Source organism: Oncorhynchus masou, chromosome 7 (assembly GCF_036934945.1).
Source record: "Oncorhynchus masou masou isolate Uvic2021 chromosome 7, UVic_Omas_1.1, whole genome shotgun sequence".
Lineage (NCBI taxonomy): Eukaryota > Metazoa > Chordata > Actinopteri > Salmoniformes > Salmonidae > Oncorhynchus > Oncorhynchus masou.
In genome coordinates, this window is record NC_088218.1 from 4,777,349 (window position 1) to 4,798,225 (window position 20,877).

Sequence of the window (20,877 nt, forward strand, 5' to 3'; positions counted from 1 at the left end):
CCAGGTAGTAGTTATGAATATCCTTTAACACTGTATCAGACCAGGTAACACAATTTAGACATTATCAGACCATGAACTATCCTTCCTGTACACACCAGGTACAGTTAGTGGTAACACAATTTAACATTATCACACCAGGTAGTAAGTAGTATCCTTTAACCTATATCAGACCAGGTAGCAGTTAGTGGTAACACAATTTAACATTATCACACCATGAACTATCCTTTAACCTGTATCAGACCTGGTAGTACACAATGCCTTTAACATTATCAGACCATGAACTATCCTTCCTAACACTGTGTCAGACCAGGTAAGTAGTAACTTTAGACATTATCAGACCATGAACTATCCTTTAACACTGTATCAGACCTGGTAGTAGTTATAGACATTATCACACCTTTAACCTATATCAGACCAGTTAGTAGTATAGCCTTTAACCGTCCTACACAGACCAGGTAGCAGTTAGTAGTATAGCCTTTAACCTGTGTCAGACCAGGTAACACAGCCTTTAACATTATCACACCATGAACTATCCTTTACACCTGTGTCAGACCAGGTCTCAGTTGGTAACACTTTAACATTATCACACCATGAACTATCCTTTAACACTGTATCAGACCTGGTAACACAATGTAGACATTATCACACCATAGAAGTATCCTTTAACCTGTGTCAGACCAGGTGGTAACACAATAGCCTTTAACCTGTATCAGACCATGAAGTATCCTTTAACACTGTGTCAGACCAGGTGGTAACACAATTTAGACATTATCACACCATGAACTATCCTTTACACACTGTGTCAGACCAGGTCTTAGTAGTAACACAACCTGTAGACATTATCACACCATGAATATCCTTTAACCTGTATCAGACCAGGTAGTAGTTATGTAGTGGACCTCTCCCCTGGTAACACAATTTAACATTATCACACCATGAACTATCCTTTACACACTGCTATCAGACCTGGTAACATAATTTAGACATTATCAGACCCAGTGAACTATCCTTTAACACTGTGTCAGACCAGGTCTAGTTGGTAGTACACCTTTAACATTATCAGACCATGAACTATAGCCTTTAACCTGTATCAGACCAGGTAACACAGTAGTATAGCCTTTAATGTATCAGACCAGGTAGCAGTTAGTAGTATAGCCTTTAACCTGTATCAGACCAGTTAGTAGTATAGCCTTTAACCTGTATCAGACCAGTTAGTAGTATAGCCTTTAACCTGTATCAGACCAGGTAGTAATATAGCCTTTAACCTGTATCAGACCAGGTAGTAGTTAGTAGTATAGCCTTTAACCTGTATCAGACCAGGTAGTAGTATAGCCTTTAACCTGTGTCAGACCAGGTAGTAGTATAGCCTTTAACCTGTATCAGACCTGGTAGTAGTTAGTAGTATAGCCTTTAACCTATATCAGACCAGTTAGTAGTATAGCCTTTAACCTGTGTCAGACCAGGTAGTAGTTAGTAGTATAGCCTTTAACCTGTGTCAGACCAGGTAGTAGTATAGCCTTTAACCTGTATCAGACCAGGTAGTAGTTAGTAGTATAGCCTTTAACCTGTGTCAGACCAGGTTAGTAGTATAGCCTTTAACCTGTATCAGACCAGGTAGCAGTTAGTAGTATAGCCTTTAACCTGTGTCAGACCAGGTAGTAGTATAGCCTTTAACCTGTATCAGACCTGGTAGTAGTTAGTAGTATAGCCTTTAACCTGTGTCAGACCAGGTAGCAGTTAGTAGTATAGCCTTTAACCTGTGTCAGACCAGGTAGCAGTTAGTAATATAGCCTTTAACCTGTATCAGACCAGGTAGTAGTTAGTAGTATAGCCTTTAACCTGTGTCAGACCAGGTAGTAGTATAGCCTTTAACCTGTATCAGACCAGTTAGTAGTATAGCCTTTAACCTGTATCAGACCAGGTAGCAGTTAGTAGTATAGCCTTTAACCTGTGTCAGACCAGGTAGCAGTTAGTAGTATAGCCTTTAACCTGTATCAGACCAGGTAGCAGTTAGTAGTATAGCCTTTAACCTGTATCAGACCAGGTAGTAGTATAGCCTTTAACCTGTATCAGACCAGGTAGCAGTTAGTAGTATAGCCTTTAACCTGTATCAGACCAGGTAGTAGTATAGCCTTTAACCTGTATCAGACCAGGTAGCAGTTAGTAGTATAGCCTTTAACCTGTATCAGACCAGGTAGTAGTATAGCCTTTAACCTGTGTCAGACCAGGTAGCAGTTAGTAGTATAGCCTTTAACCTGTATCAGACCAGGTAGCAGTTAGTAGTATAGCCTTTAACCTGTATCAGACCAGGTAGCAGTTAGTAGTATAGCCTTTAACCTGTATCAGACCAGGTAGTAGTTAGTAGTATAGCCTTTAACCTGTGTCAGACCAGGTAGTAGTATAGCCTTTAACCTGTGTCAGACCAGTTAGTAGTATAGCCTTTAACCTGTGTCAGACCAGGTAGTAGTATAGCCTTTAACCTGTGTCAGACCAGGTAGTAGTATAGCCTTTAACCTGTATCAGACCAGGTAGTAGTATAGCCTTTAACCTGTATCAGACCAGGTAGTAGTTAGTAGTATAGCCTTTAACCTGTATCAGACCAGGTAGCAGTTAGTAGTATAGCCTTTAACCTGTGTCAGACCAGGTAGCAGTTTGTAGTATAGCCTTTAACCTGTGTCAGACCAGGTAGCAGTTAGTAGTATAGCCTTTAACCTGTGTCAGACCAGGTAGCAGTTAGTAGTATAGCCTTTAACCTGTGTCAGACCAGGTAGTAGTTAGTAGTATAGCCTTTAACCTGTGTCAGACCAGGTAGTAGTATAGCCTTTAACCTGTGTCAGACCAGGTAGTAGTTAGTAGTATAGCCTTTAACCTGTGTCAGACCAGGTAGTAGTTATAGTATAGCCTTTAACCTGTGTCAGACCAGGTAGTAGTATAGCCTTTAACCTGTGTCAGACCAGGTAGTAGTATAGCCTTTAACCTGTGTCAGACCAGGTAGTAGTTAGTAGTATAGCCTTTAACCTGTGTCAGACCAGGTAGTAGTATAGCCTTTAACCTGTGTCAGACCAGTTAGTAGTATAGCCTTTAACCTGTGTCAGACCAGGTAGCAGTTAGTAGTATAGCCTTTAACCTGTGTCAGACCAGGTAGTAGTATAGCCTTTAACCTGTGTCAGACCAGGTAGTAGTATAGCCTTTAACCTGTATCAGACCAGGTAGTAGTATAGCCTTTAACCTGTGTCAGACCAGGTAGTAGTATAGCCTTTAACCTGTGTCAGACCAGGTAGTAGTATAGCCTTTAACCTGTGTCAGACCAGGTAGCAGTTAGTAGTATAGCCTTTAACCTGTATCAGACCAGGTAGCAGTTGGTATGATAGCCTTTAACCTGTGTTAGACCAGGTAGCAGTTAGTAGTATAGCCTTTAACCTGTGTCAGACCAGGTAGCAGTTAGTAGTATAGCCTTTAACCTGTGTCAGACCAGGTAGTAGTATAGCCTTTAACCTGTATCAGACCAGGTAGCAGTTAGTAGTATAGCCTTTAACCTGTATCAGACCAAGTAGCAGTTAGTAGTATAGCCTTTAACCTGTGTCAGACCAGGTAGTAGTTAGTAGTATAGCCTTTAACCTGTGTCAGACCAGGTAGCAGTTAGTAGTATAGCCTTTAACCTGTGTCAGACCAGGTAGCAGTTAGTAGTATAGCCTTTAACCTGTATCAGACCAGGTAGCAGTTAGTAGTATAGCCTTTAACCTGTATCAGACCAGGTAGCAGTTGGTATGATAGCCTTTAACCTGTATCAGACCAGGTAGCAGTTAGTAGTATAGCCTTTAACCTGTATCAGACCAAGTAGCAGTTCGTAGTATAGCCTTTAACCTGTATCAGACCAGGTAGTAGTATGATGATGGGTGGGTGATGTGGAGGTAAACCCAGGCCCTGCATGTCCCCAGGCACCCTCATTTGTTGACTTCTGTGATCGAAAAAGCCTTGGTTTCATGCATGTCAACATCAGAAGCCTTCTCCCTAAGTTTGTTTTACTCACTGCTTTAGCACACTCTGCTAACCCTGATGTCCTTGTCGTGTCTGAATCCTGGCTCAGGAAGGCCACCAAAAATTCAGAGATTTCCATACCCAACTATAACATCTTCCGTCAAGATAGAACTGCCAAAGGGGGAGGAGTTGCAGTCTACTGCAGAGATAGCCTGCAAAGTAATGTCATACTTTCCAGGTCCATACCCAAACAGTTCGAACTACTAATTCTGAAAATTACTCTCTCCAGAAATAAGTCGCTCACTGTTGCCGCCTGCTACCGACCCCCTCAGCTCCCAGCTGTGCCCTGGACACCATTTGTGAATTGATTGCCCCCATCTAGCTTCAGAGTTTGTTCTGTTAGGTGACCTAAACTGGGATATGCTTAACACCCCGGCAGTCCTACAATCTAAGCTAGATGCCCTCAATCTCACACAAATCATCAAGGAACCCACCAGGTACAACACTAACTCTGTAAGCAAGGGCACCCTCATAGACGTCATCCTGACCAACTGGCCCTCCAAATACACCTCCGCAGTCTTCAACCAGGATCTCAGCGATTACTGCCTCATTGCCTGTATCCGCTACGGTGCCGCAGTCAAACGACCACCCCTCATCACTGTCAAACGCTCCCTAAAACACTTCTGTGAGCAGGCCTTTCTAATCGACCTGGCCCGGGTACCCTGGAAGGACATTGACCTCATCCTGACAGTTGAGGATGCCTGTTCATTCTATAAGAGTAACTTCCTCACCATTTTAGATAAGCATGCTCCGTTCAAAAAATGCAGAACTAAGAACAGATACAGCCCTTGGTTCACTCCAGACCTGACTGCCCTCGACCAGCACAAAAACATCCTGTGGCGGACTGCAATAGCATCGAACAGTCCCCGCGATATGCAACTGTTCAGGGAAGTCAGGAACCAATACACGCAGTCAGTCAGGAAAGCTAAGGCCAGCTTCTTCAGGCAGAAGTTTGCATCCTGTAGCTCCAACTCCAAAAAGTTCTGGGACACTGTGAAGTCCATGGAGAACAAGAGCACCACCTCCCAGCTGCCCACTGCACTGAGGCTAGGGAACACGGTCACCACCGACAAATCCATGATTATTGAAAACTTCAACAAGCATTTCTCAACGGCTGGCCATGCCTTCCGCCTGGCTACTCCAACCTCGACCAACAGCTCCGGCCCCCCGCAGCTCCTCGCCCAAGCCTCTCCAGGTTCTCCTTTACCCAAATCCAGATAGCAGATGTTCTGAAAAAGCTGCAAAACCTGGACCCGTATAAATCAGCTGGGCTTGACAATCTGGACCCTCTATTTCTGAAACTATCCGCCGCCATTGTCGCAACCCCTATTACCAGCCTGTTCAACCTCTCTTTCATATCGTCTGAGATCCCCAAGGATTGGAAAGCTGCCGCAGTCATCCCCTCTTCAAAGGGGGTGACACCCTGGACCCAAACTGTTACAGACCGATATCCATTCTGCCTTGCCTATCTAAGGTCTTCGAAAGCCAAGTCAACAAACAGGTCACTGACCATCTCGAATCCCACCGTACCTTCTCCGCTATGCAATCTGGTTTCCGAGCCGGTCACGGGTGCACCTCAGCCACACTCAAGGTACTAAACGACATCATAACCGCCATCGATAAAAGACAGTACTGTGCAGCCGTCTTCATCGATCCTTGCCAAGGCTTTCGACTCTGTCAATCACCATATTCTTATCGGCAGACTCAGTAGCCTCGGTTTTTCGGATGACTGCCTTGCCTGGTTCACCAATTACTTTGCAGACAGAGTTCAGTGTGTCAAATCGGAGGGCATGCTGTCCGGTCCTCTGGCAGTCTCTATGGGGGTGCCACAGGGTTCAATTCTCGGGCAGACTCTTTTCTCTGTATATATCAATGATGTTGCTCTTGCTGCGGGCGATTCCCTGATCCACCTCTACGCAGACGACACCATTCTATATACTTTCGGCCCGTCATTGGACACTGTGCTATCTAACCTCCAAACGAGCTTCAATGCCATACAACACTCCTTCCGTGGCCTCCAACTGCTCTTAAACGCTAGTAAAACCAAATGCATGCTTTTCAACCGATCGCTGCCTGCACCCGCATGCCCGACTAGCATCACCACACTGGATGGTTCCGACCTTGAATATGTGGACACCTATAAGTACCTAGGTGTCTGGCTAGACTGCAAACTCTCCTTCCAGACCCATATCAAACATCTCCAATCGAAAATCAAATCAAGAGTCGGCTTTCTATTCCGTAACAAAGCCTCCTTCACTCACGCTGCCAAGCTTACCCTAGTAAAACTGACTATCCTACCAATCCTCGACTTCTGCGATGTCATCTACAAAATTGCTTCCAACACTCTTCTCAGCAAACTGGATGCAGTTTATCACAGTGCCATCCGTTTTGTCACTAAAGCACCTTATACTACCCACCACTGCGACTTGTATGCTCTAGTCGGCTGGCCCTCGCTACATATTCGTCGCAAGACCCACTGGCTCCAGGTCGTCTAAAAGGCCATGCTAGGTAAAGCTCCGCCTTATCTCAGTTCACTGGTCACGATGGCAACACCCATCCGTAGCACGCGCTCCAGCAGGTGTATCTCACTGATCATCCCTAAAGCCAACACCTCATTCGGCCGCCTTTCGTTCCAGTACTCTGCTGCCTGTGACTGGAACGAATTGCAAAAATCGCTGAAGTTGGAGACCTTTATCTCCCTCACCAACTTCAAACATCAGCTATCTGAGCAACTAACCGATCGCTGCAGCTGTACATAATCTATTGGTAAATAGCCCACCAATTTTCACCTACCTCATCCCCACAGTTTTTATTTATTTACCTTTTCTGCTCTTTTGTACACCAATATCTCTACCTGTACATGATCATTTATCAATCCAGTGTTAATCTGCAATATTGTAATTATTCGCCTACCTCCTCATGCCTTTTGCACACATTGTATATATACTCTCCCCTTTTTTTCTACTGTGTTATTGACTTGTTAATTGTTTACTCCATGTGTAACTCTGTGTTGTCTGTTCACACTGCTATGCTTTATCTTGGCCAGGTCGCAGTTGTAAAGGAGAACTTGTTCTCAACTAGCCTACCTGGTTAAATAAAGGTGAAATAAAAAAATAAAAAAATAAAAAAAATCAGACCAAAAATATAGCCTTTAACCTGTATCAGACCAGGTAGCAGTTGGTACGATAGCCTTTAACCTGTATCAGACCATTTAGCAGTTAGTAGTATAGCCTTTAACCTGTATCAGACCATTTAGCAGTTAGTACGATAGCCTTTAACCTGTATCAGACCATTTAGCAGTTTAGTATAGTGGTATAGCCTTTAACCTGTATCAGACCATTTAGCAGTTAGTACGATAGCCTTTAACCTGTGTTAATGTGTTCCTGGGACCACCCACTGAGAGCCTCTCTCTCCTGGTACAGGGTAGTGATCCTGGTTCCGTCTGCATGGTCGACGATCACCGTTCCGTCTCTGTCCAGCACAGACATCACCTTGTCCTCCCGGGTGATAACAACCTGCTCACACAGAGACAAGGCAGAAGAGCTACTTTTACATATCACACGTGTAGGAAGTCAAAATGTTGACACCTTCAGAGTATCAGCTAACCCACCATTTTGGACTTTTGCAAAAGGTTGTGAGAAAACTAAAATGTGTTATTACCAACCACGATGTTAGCAGACCATGTTGCTGGTTCGTATGCTCACAGTTTGGCTGACAGGGTCTGTGGCTCTGAAGGCCAGGACCGGGCCAGGGTCTGTGGTCTGGTCCCCCATGGTGGCCACTCTGTGTCCGGAGGGGCTGGTGGTGACCCAACAGACCCCCTGTCTGCCCTGGGTGTTGTCTGATGACCTCTGCTCCTCCCTGGGCTCTGGGTCACTCTGACTCTGGTCAGCCCCCAGGCTCTGCTTGGAACCCAGTTTACCTGCCCAGACACACAACCCCTCATCTCCCCTTTGTCTTTCTCAAACACCGATACTCAACAACATAAAAGGTTGTGAAGCCAATAGATTTCAGACTGACACAGTAAAGGTCTAATAGGAAGACAAATCAAATATACAGTACCAGTCTAAAGTTTGGACACACCTACTTTTTCCAGGGTTTTGTTTATTTTTACTCTTATAGAAAAATAGTGAAGACATCAAAACTATGAAATAACACATATAGAATCATGTAGTAACCAAAAAAGTGTTAAACAAATCAAAATATATTTCATATTTTAGATTCTTCTAAGTAGCTATCCTTTGCCTTGATGACAGCGTTGCACACTCTTGGCATTCTCTCAACCAGCTTCATGAGGAATTATTTTCCAAGAGTCTTGAAGGAGTTCCCACAAATGCTGAGCACTTGTTGGCTACTTTTCCTTCACTCTGCAGTCCAACTCATCCCATACCACCTGAAATGGTTTGATGTCAGGTGGTTGTGGAGGCCAGGTCATCTGATGCAGCACTCCATCACTCTCCTTGGTCTAATAGACCTTACACAGCCTGGAGGTGTGTTTTGGGTCATTGTCCTGTTGAAAAAGATAGTCCCACTAAACGCAAACCAGATGGGATTGCATATCACTGCAGAATGCTGTGGTGACCATGCTGGTTAAGTGTGCCTTGAATCCTAAATAAATCACTGACAGTGTCACCAGCAAAGCACCCCCACACCATCACACCTCCTCCTCCATGCTTCACGGTGGGAACCACACATGCTGAGATAATCCGTTCACCTACTCTGCGTCTCACAAAGACACAGTAGTTGGAACCAAAAATCTCAAATTTGGACTCTGACCAAAGGACAGATTTCCACCGGTCGAATGTCCCTTGCTTGTGTTTCTTGACCCAAGCAAGTGTCTTCTTCTTATTGGTGTTCTTTAGTAGTGGCTGGTAACTCTAATGACCTTAACCTCTACAGTAGAGGGAACTCTGGGTCTTCCTTTCCTGTGGCGGTCCTCATGAGAGACAGTTTCATCATAGCTTGATGGTTTTTGTGACTGCACTTGAAGAAACTTTAAAATTTATTGAAATGTTCCGTATTGACTGACCTTCACGTCTTAAAGTAATGATGGACTGTCATTTCTCTTTGCTTATTTTAGCTGCTCTTGCCATAATATGGACTTGGTCTTTTACCAAATAGGGCTCTTCTGTATACCACCCCTACCTTGTCACAACACAACTGATTGGCTCAAATGCATTAAGGAAAGAAATTCCACAAATGAACTTTCAACAATGCACACCTGTCAATTGAAATGCATTGCAGGTGACTACCTCATGAACCTGGTTGAGAGAACCAAGAGTTTGAGTTTGAGTTTATTTTTATTTTTACAGGGACAGTGCACATTAATCAACGTTTCAGTAAAAGTGCCGGTTTTAAATAGAAAATATATTTTGATCTGTTTAACACTTTTTTGGTTACTACATGATTCCATATGTATTATTTCATAGTTGTGATGTCTTCACTATTATTCTACAATATAGTAAAAAAGTACAAATAAAGCAAAACCCTTGGAATGAGGAGGCTTTGACTGGTTCTGTATAAAAGACCTACGGATCTAAATCAAGGTCCATATGATTTGTTAGAGATGTGATTACCCTTCTTGTCCTTGCTGTCTTTTCTCTCTGGTATCGGAGTCTCCTTCACTACCTCCTCCTCCTTCGCAGGGGGTTCAGGAGGAGAGGAGACGATGGGTCCTGAGTCTGTACTGCTACTGACTGAACCGTCTGCAAACAGCACCTACACAGAGACAAATCAAATGTGTCACATATGTTAAGATGTTAATGCGAGTGTAGTGAAATGCTTGTGCCTCTACTTCCGACCATGCAGTAATATCTAACAAGTAATCTAACCTAACAATTTCACAACAACTACCTTATACACACAAGTGTAAAGGAATGAATAAGAATATGTAAATATATGAATGAGCGATGGCCGAACGGCAAGATAGGCAAGATGCAGTAGATGGTATAGAGTACAGTATATACATATGAGATGAGTAATGTAGGGTATGTCAACATTATATAAAGTGGGGAGGGAGGAGCTTAATGTGTGTGTGTGTGTGTGTGTGTGTGTGTATTGTGTTTGCCATTACCTGTGTTGATCCGTCTCTCATGTACTTGACCACGGTGCCCTGACCAGTGATGACCCTAGACAACTCACTGTGTAACGATGGGTCTGTGAGGTGAGGCTCCCTACTGTCACTGCAGTGTAGGGGGAAAGTCTGTCTCACCAACACACACTGACCCTCTGGAGTACTGCCTACAGTAACCAAAACTACAGTTACACACACACACACACTGACCCTCTGGAGTACTGCCTACAGTAACCAAAACTACAGTTACACACACACACACTGACCCTCTGGAGTACTGCCTACAGTAACCAAAACTACAGTTACACACACACACACTGACCCTCTGGAGTACTGCCTACAGTAACCAAAACTACAGTTACACACACACACACACACTGACCCTCTGGAGTACTGCCTACAGTAACCAAAACTACAGTTACACACACACACACACACACTGACCCTCTGGAGTACTGCCTACAGTAACCAAAACTACAGTTACACACACACACACACTGACCCTCTGGAGTACTGCCTACAGTAACCAAAACTACAGTTACACACACACACACTGACCCTCTGGAGTACTGCCTACAGTAACCAAAACTACAGTTACACACACACACACTGACCCTCTGGAGTACTGCCTACAGTAACCAAAACTACAGTTACACACACACACACTGACCCTCACTGTAACCAAAACTACAGTTACACACACACACACACACTGACCCTCTGGAGTACTGCCTACAGTAACCAAAACTACAGTTACACACACACACACACTGACCCTCTGGAGTACTGCCTACAGTAACCAAAACTACAGTTACACACACACACACTGAGTCTGAGTACACAGTAACCAAAACACAGTTACACACACACACACTGACCCTCTGGAGTACTGCCTACAGTAACCAGAACTACAGTTACACACACACACACACTGACCCTCTGGAGTACTGCCTACAGTAACCAAAACTACAGTTACACACACACACACTGACCCTCTGAGTACTGCCTACAGTAACCAAAACTACACACACACACTGTCTGGACACACACACTGGACACACACACATACTGTCTGGTACTGGACACACACACATACTCTCTGGACACACACACACTGTCTGGACACACACACACACATACACTGTCTGGACACACACACACACACTGTCTGGACACACACACACACACTGTCTGGACACACACACACACTGTCTGGACACACACACACACACTGTCTGGACACACACGCACACACTGTCTGGACACACACACACACACACACTGTCTGGACACACACACACACACACACTGTCTGGACACACACACACACACACACACACACACACACACACTGTCTGGACACACACACACACTGTCTGGACACACACACATACACTGTCACACACACACACACACTGTCTGGACACACACACACTGTCTGGACACACACACACACACACTGTCTGGACACACACACACACACTGTCTGGACACACACACTGTCACACACACACACACACACACACTGTCTGGACACACACACACTGTCTGGACACACACACACACACACTGTCTGGACACACACACACACACACTGTCTGGACACACACACACACACACACTGTCTGGACACACACACACACACACACACTGTCTGGACACACACACACACACACACTGTCTGGACACACACACACACACACACTGTCTGGACACACACACACACACACACTGTCTGGACACACACACATACACTGTCTGGACACACACACATACACTGTCTGGACACACACACACACACTGTCTGGACACACACACACACACACACACACACACACACACACACTGTCTGGACACACACACACACACTGGACACACACACACACACACACACACACACACACTGTCTGGACACACACACACACTGTCTGGACACACACACACACTGTCTGGACACACACACACACACACACTGTCTGGACACACACACATACACTGTCTGGACACACACACACACACTGTCTGGCACACACACACACACTGTCTGGACACACACACACACTGTCTGGACACACACACATACACTGTCTGGACACACACACACACTGTCTGGACACACACACACACACTGTCTGGACACACACACACTGACCGTCTGTATCATCCCTGAGGAACTGCAGCAGCAGACCACTGGGGGTGGAGAGGTTGAGTCTCTGGAACGGAGCGCTGCCAGATAACGCAGCCTGACCCACACTCTCTCTGGTCTGGCAGGGGACAACACAGCCAGACACATGAAGGGAATAACACACAGCAGGTACGTCAACAGGAAGAACATAGATGACGAGAACATAACGTTATATCATTGATATCAGTATTACAACGTTATCAACAACAAAACACTACAACTGAACAGACGCTATGGAAACTAAATGCATCTGTTGGCGACGTATAGTAAGGTATGGATAGTATGGATTCACCTGCTCCTCTTCCTCTCTGTGTGTTGAAGACTTGTTGGTCTCTTTGGACGGCTGCACCCCTTTGGCGCTGTGGGAGGAGTTGAGTTTCTCCCGGGACAATGAGGAGGAGAGGAGGGTCGAGGGGACGGGGGAGAGACTGGAGTCTGTGGGCATGTCTAGATCAGAGCCCTGACCAGCCTCCATCTCACCTACAGACACGTCAACAACCAGACTGTTACCGTAGCCACCTTAAAGCTAGACATCACCACACACAACACAGGGACCAGACTACGCCCCCATAACAGGAACAGTACACCAGGTGGTTTAATGACAGAGAAACAGACAGCATCAGTGTAAGGTGTTCACCCTGCTCCCCTGTGGGGCCGTAGTGACTGTAGGAGAGGTGGATGCCGCTGTCCAGCACCGCTGAGAAGGAGCCCAGCCAAACACTCTTATTGGTGGGACTCTGTGTCTCCATGGGGACCGCGTCCTTTGGGCTCTCCTCCTGGTGTCTGTTTGGCTGGGTGATGTGGCTGTACAAATGATGATTGTCCTTCATCACACACACCTTGATGAGCGTCGACCCTGGAAACAGAACATCGGCTATGGCTATGTTTACACAGGCAGCCAATTCTGTTTTTGTTTTTTACACTAATTGGTCTTTTGACCAATCACATCAGATCTTTTCACATCAGATCCCAATTCTGAATCATTTTTTTTACACTAATTGGTCTTTTGACCAATCACATCAGATCTTTTCACATCAGATCCCAATTCTGAATTTATTTTTTTACAATAATTGGTCTTTTGACCAATCACATTAGATCTTTTCACATCAAATATTTTTCAGAGCTCATCTGATTGGTCAGAAGAGCAATTAGTGGGGAAAAAAAGATCAGAATTGGGCTGCCTGTGTAAACGCAGCCTTAGAGAATCAACGTGTGAATAAAAGAGAGCGAAAGTGTGTATGGTAATAGTGGTGTGTGTGTGTGTTCACCCTGGACAAAGTGGATGGTCTCCACCTGGATGTGGCCTCCGTCAGAGGGGTATAGGGAGTGGGCCTGGCCTGAGACCTGGATCAGCTGCCCCTCCATGCTGTAACCAGTGAATCCCTTCACACACACACACACACACACACACACACACACACACACACACACACACACACACACACACACACACACACACACACACACGCAGTATTTAACATTTTTAAAAAGGTCTGCATTCTGTTGATATTGTTGCAGCAGATACTTTTTGGGTGAAAGGCACCATGCCATAACAGCACAGTAAAACACGATCTATCTAGTATCTGCTGGGACTATATCCCCATATCTCCTCAACCAGAAAGAAAACCAGTTACCAACCACAGAATGATGTCATTACGAAGCTGGAATGACATATTGGGGCGGCAGGGTAGCCTAGTGGTTAGAGCATTGGACTAATAACCGAAAGGTTGCAAGTTCAAATCCTAGAGCTGACAAGGTACAAAATCTGTCGTTCTGCCCCTGAACAGGCAGTTAACCCACTGTTCCTAGGCCATCATTGAAAATAAGAATTTGTTCTTAACTGACTTGCCTAGTTAAATAAAGGTTAAAAAATATATATATATATTGTGCTTTTAAAGGGTGTTTATAGACTCACAGTGAAGACGTCGGTGGGCGACTGCAGCTTTGCTCTCTGTTCTCCAGGGGTCCCCACAGCCAGGTCAGGGGTCACGTCCTCCCTGCTCTTCTTCGCGGTCGAGGGGGTTGTTTTCTTGTTCTCCTTGGACGAGTCGGCGCGCTCCGCCCCCTTCCCTCCTTTATCTTTCTTAGCTTTCTTCACCTGTTCCTCCTCCTTCTGTCTGTCCTGCTCTATCTTCCACGCCTGGACAGAGATGAGTTTGTAGAGAACATCAGCAGCACAGTTAGAATCATCAGAATGTATTAAAGATACTGAATACATGAATCACTATAAAACGGGGTGGAAGACAGCAAGACAGAGTCCGTTACTTTGAGTGAGTCTTCTCTGATGTACTGGTCTGGAGGACCTTCCTCTGGGATGGGAGACTTGGCTGGGGAGGCTTCAGGTACACAGGGACACAACGTTTACATCACAGGGGGACTGTAGCACTGTAACTACTAGCACTACTCTTAGTGATGTTTTTCATCTATCGTCATTTATGTATCCAAGTTAATGAGTATGTATGTACCAATGGATTTCAGCCTGTTTTGACTGATATTTGGCTTCCTTACTTGCAGTGTGTTTTGTTGAGACAGTGCCCTTCTTGGTGCCCTTCGCCGACTCTGCCCTGCCTTTCTCTGAGGAGTCAGACGGGGTGGGCCCTCTCAGGTTCTCTGCCTCTCTCTTGGCCTGCAGAGCTCGCCACTTCACCTCCTCCTCCTCGGTCCAGTCAGATATAGAGTTGGCCACATGGTCAAGGTACTTCCTGAGGACAGAGAGGGAACGGTGGAAAGCGGTCGGATTTTAATAAATACAATCCTAAACAGTACCCACAGTCTAATGTACTCTGTGATTTTATCGTTTTGTAACACAAAAAGAAATAGAAAATAGAAGAAAATATATATCCAACTGTTAAACAACTGATTTATAGCAAATGTGAAAGTGGCTTTATTTATTTTTAAACTGTACCTGAACCCAACGTTGGTGTGGAGGGCCATGTCCCATAATTCCTTGCACTGTCGTTGAGGGCTCATGGGATTGTGACAGACGATGAACAGGGTGTTGTCTAGACTACCACAGTAGGTGTCCATGCAGCGGTAGGACTGAGAGGCAGAGTGGAGAATCTACAGCAAGACAACAAGGGGGTCACTAGAACATGCTGTGGTTGTTTTCCTACACTCTGTGTTTCCTAAGGATCACAAATGGTCACAAAAAGGAGCCAAAGGCAAACAGCTACAGTAAATGTGAGTGTTGATTGATGTTGACCTGGGGAAAGACATTGGCGTTGTGATGCTCAGTATAGTGCCAGTCACTGAGCGATCGCATCCGGATTCTCTGCATCTCAACATCTACTACATCAGACAAACTCTCCTCTGATTCATCCTGGTGGTGGAACGCTTTACCTGCAGAGGAAACCTGTTTTATTAGCTGTTATGTCAAAGATACAAAGAGAGGAACAATGACATATATCAGATCATCAACAACAGCCGGATTGCAGATCTGTTGGTGCTGTCTTGACAACTCTATTGCTATCAGACCAACACATCTGGTAGTAGACTAGTCTGGATTCAGACCAACACATCTGGTAGTAGACTAGTCTGGATTCAGACCAACACATCTGGTCTAGTCTGGATTCAGACCAACACATCTGGACTAGTCAGACCAACACATCTAGTAGACTAGTTTGGATTCAGACCAACACATCTGGTAGTAGACTAGTCTGGATTCAGACCAACACATCTGGTAGTAGACTAGTCTGGATTCAGATTCAGATTCCAACACATCTGGTAGTAGACTAGACCAACACATTTGGATTCAGACCAACACATCTGGTAGTAGTAGACTAGTCTGGATTCAGACCAACACATCTGGTAGGAGACTAGTTTGGATTCAGACCAACACTAGTCTGGATTCAGACCAACACATATGGTAGGTAGACTAGTCTGGATTCAGACCAACACATATGGTAGGAGACTAGTTTGGATTCAGACAACCAATATGTGTCACAGTACAAGTTTTTAACACACGGTTGCATTTAAAATGGTTATTTGTTGCATAATGAGTGGGCTTCCAACAGCAGATTTGACTTCAGTAACCTACAGGCTTTTTGAGGAGCTACTCTGCTGCTGTCTGACAGGCGGTAGGATATTCATCTCCTCAAACTAGTCTCTGTGTGCTGTGATCAATAAGATGACAACTAATGAAAATACACAAAGCGGCAAATGAATTACACTCAATTATGCAAATTAACATATAGACAGATAAGCATGACGGTCTATGTATTTTTGGCGGCAAACCGATTAACAGTTAAGCGTTAACATCCCTAGGGTCAGAGTTCATGGAACGTCTGTACCTTGTGTCTTGTTGATGTGTCTGAGGTAGTTCTTGGCGAAGCAGACCGGGTCGTCCCAGGGCAGGCAGGTAGGTTGAGGGGAACCAGCAGAGGTCAGTAGGCCTCCCTCCTCCAGCTGGGTCAGGGGCATGCTCTCAAACACAAACTGTCTGACCACTCTCTCCACCTCCGGCCAGCTCAGAGACTCTGTAAAGACACCCATCAGAACAACACAGGAGGTGGGTGGCAATTTCATTGGGGAGGACGGGCTCGTGGTAATGGCTGGAGCGTAATAGGTGGAATTCCATTCGCTTCGTTCCAGCCATTATTATGAGCCGTCCTCCCCTCAGCAGCCTCCACTGCAGAACACCACACACTTATGCTGAATCCCAAATCAACCCCGAGTCCATCCTCCCTCAACCCTCCTCCCTAGTCCATCCTCCCTCATCCCTCCTCCCTCATCCCTAGTCCCTCCTCCCTCATCCCCCTCCTCCCTCCTCCATCCTCCCTCATCCCTCCCTCCCTCCCCATCACTTTAGTCACTTTAATAGTCTCCATTCCTCATCACTATACACCCTCATCCCTAATCCCTAGTCCCTCATCACTTTAGTCACTACATTAGGTATAGATCTGATGCATTCCTATTATGGATAGGTATAGAGCTATATGGTGTAGAGCAATATGGTATAGAGCTATATGGATATATGGTATAGAGCTATATGGTATAGAGCTATATGGATAGGTATAGAGATATATGATATGCTATATGGATAGATTATGGTATAGAGCTATATGGATAGGTATAGAGATATATGATATAAAGCTATATGGATAGAGCTATATGGTATAGAGCTATATGGATAGGTATAGAGATATATGATATAAAGCTATATGGATAGAGCTATATGGTATAGAGCTATATGGATAGGTATAGAGATATATGATATAAAGCTATATGGATAGAGCTATATGGTATAGAGCTATATGGATAGGTATAGAGATATATGATATAAAGCTATATGGATAGAGCTATATGGTATAGAGCTATATGGATAGGTATAAAGATATATGATATAAAGCTATATGGATAGGTATAGAGCTACAGTGGGGAGAACAAGTATTTGATACACTGCTGATTTTGCAGGTCTTCCTACTTACAAAGCATGTAGAGGTCTGTAATTTTTATCATAGGTACACTTCAACTGTGAGAAAAAATCCAGAAAATCACATTGTATGATTTTTAAGTAATTAATTAGCTTCACGTTTGGGATGGTGTTCTTCGGCTTGCAAGCGTCCCCCCTTTTCCTCCAAACATAACGATGGTCATTATGGCCAAACAGTTCTATTGTTGTTTCATCAGACCAGAGGACATTTCTCCAAAAAGTATGATCTTTGTCCCCATGTTCAGTTGCAAATCGTAGTCTGGCTTTTTTATGGTGGTTTTGGAGCAGTGGCTTCTTCCTTGCTGAGCGGCCTTTCAGGTTATAGGACTCGTTTTACTGTGGATATAGATACTTTTGTACCTGTTTCCTCCAGCATCTTCACAAGGTCATTTGCTGTTGTTGGGGATTGATTTGCACTTTTCGCACCAAAGTATGTTCATCTCTAGGAGACAGAACACGCCTCCTTCCTGAGCGGTATGACGGCTGCGTGGTCCCATGGTGTTTAATCTTATGTACTATTTTTTGTACAGATGAACGTGGTACCTTTACGCGTTTGGAAATTGCTCCCAAGGATGAACCAGACTCTACTATTGTAATGGTTTTCTTGTGGGGGAAGAGAGGCGGACCAAAATGCAGCGTGGTTAGTTTTGTGCATCTTTAATAAAGATGAAAGGACTACAATCTACAAAACAAGAAACGTGAAAAAACAGTCCTATCTGGTGCCACAAACACAAAGACAGGAACAATCACCCACAAAACCCAACACAAAACAGGCTACCTAAATATGGTTCCCAATCAGAGACAATGACTAACACCTGCCTCTGATTGAGAACCATATCAGGCCTAACATAGAAATGGACAAACCAGACACACAACATAGAATGCCCACCCAGCTCACGTCCTGACCAACACTAAAACAAGGAAAACACACACGAACGATGGTCAGAACGTGACAACTTTTTTTTTCCGGAGGTCTTGGCTGATTTCTTTTGATTTTCCCATGATGTCAAGCAAAGAGGCACTAAGTTTGAAGATAGACCTTGAAATACATCCACATGTACACCTCCAATTGACTCAAATGATGTCAATTAGCCTATCAGAAGCTTCTAAAGTCATGACATCATTTTCTGGAATGTTCCAAGCTGTTTAAAGGCACAGTCAACTTAGTGTATGTAAACTTCTGACCCACTGGAATTGGGATACAAGTGAAAGTGTAATAATCTGTCTCTAAACAATTGTTGAGAAAATGACTTGTGTCATGCACAATGCAGATGTCCTAACTGACTTGCCAAAACTATAGTTTGTTAACAATACATTTGTGGAGTGGTTGAAAAACGAGTTTTAATGACTCCAACCTAAGTGTATGTAAACTTCCGACTTCAACTGTATACAGCTATATGGTATATGGTATATGTTGAAAACTTGATTCAGTCTAGGGGAAGGGGAAGTAATTACCATTTTAACCCTATCAGATTCTTCAGATCTTCAGGAATGCCTCGAGAGTAGGGGTCTATGTGGAATGCAGCATTTCACTCTGCTGATCTAACAGAGCACCTCATTGGTAGTGATGGGATGGAACATCTCCTTCCTCACAACGTAGCCCACAGCTCAGACTCTCCCAGACTATTTATTCAGTTTAACTCTCCGTCTCCTCTCTCTAACATCATGGAGAATGTATTCATCCCACCAGCCAGTAGCAGCAGCGACCCACTGGGCACACACTGGTTGAATCAATGTTGTTTACACATCGTGGAATAGACGTTGAATTGACGTCTGTGCCCAGTGGGTGTCTCACCCCAGCCCAGAACCAACCAGCCAGGGTGATCATTTAACAGCATCCCACCATCTGTTGGTCTTTAGTGGGACTGTGCTTTGTAATTACCAAGACTAAATACAGGTTGGGCTGCAATAATAACACTACTCAGCGCACCTGAGCCACAATGCAATCTGGCTATCACGCTAAATTGGTCTGCATAAAATTCCATAGGCTATAAAACACGCAGAGAGCTGTGACTGAGTGTATGTGTCTGTGTGGTGTGTGTGTGTGTGTGTGTGTGTGTGTGTGTGTGTGTGTGTGTGTGTGTGTGTGTGTGTGTGTGTGTGTGTGTGTGTGTGTGTGTGTGTGTGTGTGTGTGTGTGTGTGTGTGTGTGTGTGTGTGTGTGTGTGTGTGTCTGTGTGTGTGTATGTGATTTGTATATGCATGTGTGTGTGTGTGTGTGGCTGTGTGTGTATGTGTGTGTGTGTAATGTGTGTGTGTGTCTGTGTGAGGTGTGTGTGTGTGTGGCTGTGTGTGTGTGTGTGTCTATGTGTCTGTGTGTGTGTGTGATTTGTATATGCATGTGTGTGTGTGTGGCTGTGTGTGAGTATGTGGTGTGGTGTAATGTGTGTGTGTCTGTGTGAGTGAGTGTGAATGGCTGTGTGTAAGTGTGTCTATGTGGCTGTGTGTGTTCTCTCCTCACCGTCGGTGCAGTAGTGTGTGTGTGTGTTCTCTCCTCACCGTCGGTGCAGTAGTGTGTGTGTGTGTTCTCTCCTCACCGTCGGTGCAGTAGTGTGTGTGTGTGTTCTCTCCTCACCGTCGGTGCAGTAGTGTGTGTGTGTGTGTGTTCTCTCCTCACCGTCGGTGCAGTAGTGTGTGTGTGTGTGTTCTCTCCTCACCGTCGGTGCAGTAGTGTGTGAGCTCCTGGATCGGTGCAGTAGTGTGGTTGTGTTTCCCTCACAGGGGGCGGTGAGTGTGGAAGATTCCACACCCGGTGCAGTAGTGTGTTGTCATCATCTCCGTCGGTGCAGTAGTGTGTGTGTGTGTCTTCATCGCGGTCAAAGTGTGTGTGTTATGGTTCTCTCCTGCGGTAACACAACACATCCTCAGAGACGGTGCAGTAGTGTGTGTGTGTGCTCCTCAATTACAGAGTGTGTGTGTGTTCTCTCCTGTCGGTGCAGTAGTGTGTGTGTGTGTTCTCCCTCACCGTCGGTGCAGTGTGTGTGAGCTCCTGGATGTCTGGTTCTATTTGTGTGTGGTGTGTGTGTGTGTGTGTGTGTCATCATCTGTCTCTGTCTTCACCGCATCAAAGCTGTTATGGACCTGCTATGCATCCCTCAGAGGTGTACCTGGAGGAGACAGCTGCTGCTAATTACAGAGTGTGTGTGTGTGT

The 20,877-nt window shown here is 44.9% G+C and overlaps 1 protein-coding gene across 1 annotated transcript in view; it reads right to left on the reverse strand.

The window, feature by feature from the left end:
* LOC135542925 (sperm-associated antigen 17-like) overlaps nucleotides 1-20,877 on the reverse strand; it is a 42,407-nt gene that overhangs the window by 13,602 nt on the left and 7,928 nt on the right. The window contains 15 exon segments of the mRNA XM_064970061.1: nucleotides 7,406-7,553; nucleotides 7,743-7,960; nucleotides 9,615-9,756; nucleotides 10,112-10,194; nucleotides 12,264-12,375; nucleotides 12,589-12,776; nucleotides 12,934-13,152; nucleotides 13,565-13,679; nucleotides 14,212-14,436; nucleotides 14,562-14,632; nucleotides 14,805-14,998; nucleotides 15,202-15,356; nucleotides 15,499-15,635; nucleotides 16,586-16,771; nucleotides 20,384-20,408. Of these exon segments, the coding sequence (XP_064826133.1) occupies nucleotides 7,406-7,553; nucleotides 7,743-7,960; nucleotides 9,615-9,756; nucleotides 10,112-10,194; nucleotides 12,264-12,375; nucleotides 12,589-12,776; nucleotides 12,934-13,152; nucleotides 13,565-13,679; nucleotides 14,212-14,436; nucleotides 14,562-14,632; nucleotides 14,805-14,998; nucleotides 15,202-15,356; nucleotides 15,499-15,635; nucleotides 16,586-16,771; nucleotides 20,384-20,408 (2,218 nt within the window).